General features: G+C 37.7%; 1 protein-coding gene across 3 annotated transcripts in view; it reads right to left on the bottom strand.

Moving 5' to 3' along the window:
* Nucleotides 1-986: 986 nt before the first annotated feature.
* dachd (dachshund d) overlaps nt 987-4363 on the bottom strand; it is a 570949-nt gene continuing 567572 nt past the window's right edge. For 2 of the 3 annotated variants that reach the window (XM_061970732.2, XM_061970731.2), the window contains exon 11: nt 2882-4226. In XM_061970732.2, coding sequence (XP_061826716.2) covers nt 4189-4226 — 38 coding nt within the window. In that variant the 3' untranslated portion in view covers nt 2882-4188. Of the gene's footprint in view, nt 2609-2881; nt 4227-4363 lie in introns of those variants that run through there. The other variant, XR_012050790.1, reaches the window with a different exon arrangement.

Below are 4363 nucleotides of genomic sequence, written 5' to 3' on the forward strand. Positions count from 1 at the left end.
CTAATTTTAAAAATAAATAATTAATAATAATCTAAATAATACATTCTGAAATATAGAAATATGTACATTACAGGTAAAATATATAACAACCTTAGCATTATTTATAATTTGGCACAACATATATATTATAATAACATCATTTTAGTTGATTAAAATTGAACATTTTCCCAATGTTGTAGTTTAAGAAATAAATATTCATACTCCTGACAACATTTAATAAAACAGTAATGAATATATGTATAATGTCTAAAATAAGTAAAACAAACACCTTAGCTACATTTAAACTTTTTTTTTTTTTAATATTTGATTGGTTGTATATATATATATATATACATATACATATATATATATACACATATATATATATATATACATATATATATATACATATATATATATATATATACATATATATATATACATATACATATATATATATACATATACATATATATATATATATATATATATATATATATATATATATATATATATATATATATATATATATATATATATATATGAGTATGCCACCATGACAAGAAAGTAATTGTAAAAAAATAATAACTAACAATAATTCAAATAATAAATTAAGAAACAAAGAAATATGTACATTATAGACAAAACATATAAAAACCTGAGCAATGTTTTTATTTATAATATAATTTTTTAAAACAGTCAAAAGTTTCATTGTTTGTAATTTGGTACACAATACATAATATATTTTGTTTTTAACATAATTTTAATTACCAAGAAAATTCTAAATTTTCCCCATTTTGCGTTTTAAAAAAACTCCATAAAAACAACAAATATATGTATAAGCCCAGAAAAATTAAAGCTACATTTTATTAAAAATATAAAATAAATGAATATTAAACTAATATATAAAGGCAATTTTTTAAATATTTGAGTAGCCCCTGAGATGCATTGTGGTCATGCAGGTGGTGAGGATGGTGAGTTCTGTGGAGAATGATGCCTTCAAACACTTGAAAGAACACGGGGAATAATTTATTTACAGTCACCCTCATTTACATACTGTGTGTTTCCAATTGGCCTACGCATTAAACAAAAAAAACACATGTGGAGGTCAAAGGTGGACACCGCCCTGCCCCCACCAGAGGGGAACAAAAATCACAGCAGATTATTCTTATACATTTTCTTTCCCTGCTATACGAAGAGAAGAACAATATGCTCAGTCATTTTCTACAGTACAGCAATGCTCTTTTTTATGTGGACCACTCCCCCCCGCCCCCATACAATACATACAGTAATACATGATTAATATGAGCACATAAAGAAGGTGCCGCCCCTCTTTATTCTCACAATGTTTTTATTGTCAACTTTATTGGAAGTACAGTGAAGAGATGATTTGGAGAGAGGGAGAAAAAACCCAGCTATTTCAGTTATCAGTGACACATAGAAGAAGCCGCCCACTAACTGAGCCCCCGAGCCACCCATCTCCCACGGAACCCACACATTTGTTGACATGGCAGGTCCCCCTTTTCCCCTCTATGTACGCACAAAACTTGTTCAAGTTCATGGAGGATGTCCACCCCTTAAACCGCCCCCGCCCCCGTTAAAGAACTCAAGTCCACAACCGGTTCGTTTTATTCAGCTGGTGGATGTCAGCCCTCAAGGCCACCCAACCCCAAAAACTACCACTTAAGTTTGTGAACATTGGAGGCTCTGCTTCATCTAGTGGGGTATGTACACCCAAAACTGTTTTTTGGGATGACGCCCTCCAACCTTGCTCCCAAGTTATCCCCCCACCCCACCCTGCCACCCCATACCCCAAAAAACCCTACATATGTCAACATAGTTTTTTTTCCTTCTGATTAGAAAATATGTGCAAAAGTGGTTCGAGCCACTCCATTGGTGACCCCAAAGCCACCCACCTCTAAAACCCCCCCACAAGAGTCTGTGAACATAAGAGGGTCTTTATGTGATTTGAACACAGTTTTGCAACAGTCCACGAGGAGGCCACCCACCTTCAAATTATCCACAAGATTCTGTGATCATAAGAGGATCTTTATATGATGTGAACGCATAGAGTATGCTTTAAACCCTTTCGAAACAATCCATTAAGGACTCTAAACCCCCAAACCGGGCCCCCCAAGTCACCCACCTCCAAAACCTCACAAGATTCTGTAAACATAAGGGGGTATTTATATGATTTTAACACATAGAGTATGCTTTAAACTTTTTCGAAACAATCCATTAAGGACTGTAACCCCCCAAACCGGGGCACCCAAGTCACCCACCTCCAAAACCTCACAGGATTCTGTGAACATAAGGTTTTGTTTTTAGGATTTTAACGCATAGAATATGCCTTAAACCCTTTCGAAACAATCCATTAAGGACTCCACCCGCCCAAACGGGGGGGCCCCAAGCCACTCACCTTCAAAACTCTACAAGATTCAATGAACATTAGGGTTTTTTAATAATGTGAACGCATAGAGTATGCCTTGAACCGTTTCAAAACACTCCATTAAGGACTCTACCCCCCAAACCGGGGTCCCCAAGTCACCCACCTCTAAAACCTCACAAGATTCTGTGAACATAAGGTTGTTTTTTTAAATGATTTTAATGCATAGAGTATGCTTTACACCTTTTCAAAACAATCCATTAAGGACTGCAACCCCCCAAACCGGGGCACCCAAGTCACCCACCTCCAAAACCTCACAGGATTCTGTGAATATAAGGTTTTATTTTTAGGATTTTAACGCATACAGTATGCCTTAAACCCTTTCGAAACAATCCATTAAGGACTCCACCCCCCCCCCCCCCCCCCAAACGGGGGGCCCCCAAGACACTCACCTTCAAAACTCTACAAGATTCAATGAACATTAGGGTTTTTTAATAATGTGAACGCAGAGAGAGAGTATGCTTTAAACCTTTTCGAAACAATCCATTAAGGACTGCAACCCCCCAAACCGGGGCACCCAAGTCACCCACCTCCAAAACCTCACAGGATTCTGTGAATATAAGGTTTTATTTTTAGGATACAGTATGCCTTAAACCGTTTCAAAACACTCCATTAAGGACGCCACGCCCCAAACCGGGGCCCCTATGCCACCCACCTCCAAAACTCCACAAAATTCTGTGAACATAAGAGGGTCTTTATATGATTTGAAAGCATAGAGTATGCCTTAAACTGTTTTAAAACAGTCCATAAAGGACGCCACCCCCCCTAAACCGAGCCCCCAAGCCACCCACATCTTTCAACATCTGAGTTTTTTCTTCTTTTGATTTAAACATTTTCACTCAAAACCATTTCCAAGCCCCCCACAAACTGGTCTCAGTGGAAAGACTGTTAATAATAAGAATATACACAAGTTCAAAAGTCTTTAAGGTGAAGCTAAAAACTGGAAAAACTTTTTTTTTTTTGTCCCGTGGGACCATAAAGGGCAAAAAATAAAACATCTTGTTGCACAAATATGATTGTTCTTCTTTTTCTTTAACAAAACAAAGAAAAAAAGTGCCGATTTGAAGGGGCTGTACATGAAATCTGTTCCAAAGACTACAGAGGACAAAGTCTTCAACTGGGTTCTGGTTTTGTTGTGGTCCGGCCCCCGGCCCCCGGCCCCCCCCAACAAAGAAATATAAAAAGGAGAAACACAATATAGGATTTTATGGTTAAATATCACGACTCCAGGACAAACATTTACATCATGCCTGCATGCTTCCTCACCAGTAGTGGGCGCTATAGGAAAGAATGACGGCTCAGGAAGAGAAGAATGAGAAGGTGTATTAATAATAATAATAATAATAATAATAATAATAGAACAGGTTTGCCTAATAGCGTCTACTTCTATATGTACACTTAGCGAGCGTAGCATTGTTAGCATCCTATGTACAACGCATGGCGGGAAGGAAACTTGATTGTATCGAATTTAGAAAACTTCCCGCCAGCACAATTTGTTGATTTTCTTCTTGGAAAAATTCAATTTGAAGTACAAAAGAATTCCGGTGCGGATGATCCAAAAGGTCGCTCGCTCGCTGGGTGGATGAGAGGCTGCCAGGCCGACAATTCTTCTTCTTCTTCTTCTTCTACATTCCCGAAAAAACCTTTCGCCGTCTTGTCGCCATGGAAACGGACTCTGGCCAATCTTCACGGGGTTGTCCTCTTTTCAATCTTCTTTTTGTTTTTTTCCCTCCCGTTTCCCTCTGATATTCCCGCCTTGCAGCTCAGTACATCACTGCCGTTTTCAGGAAGAGTCTTCCATCTGCAGAGGACACAAGACGTTAGCATGCTAACGTTAGCATGTTCACTTTTTTAGCCAATTTTACAGCCGAACAACTCAGAGTCATATACCTTGGTACTTGACACGGGCTAATAGTTAACATGGTGATGGGAGCATAC

The sequence above is a fragment of the Nerophis lumbriciformis genome, linkage group LG13, assembly GCF_033978685.3.
Source record: "Nerophis lumbriciformis linkage group LG13, RoL_Nlum_v2.1, whole genome shotgun sequence".
NCBI lineage: Eukaryota > Metazoa > Chordata > Actinopteri > Syngnathiformes > Syngnathidae > Nerophis > Nerophis lumbriciformis.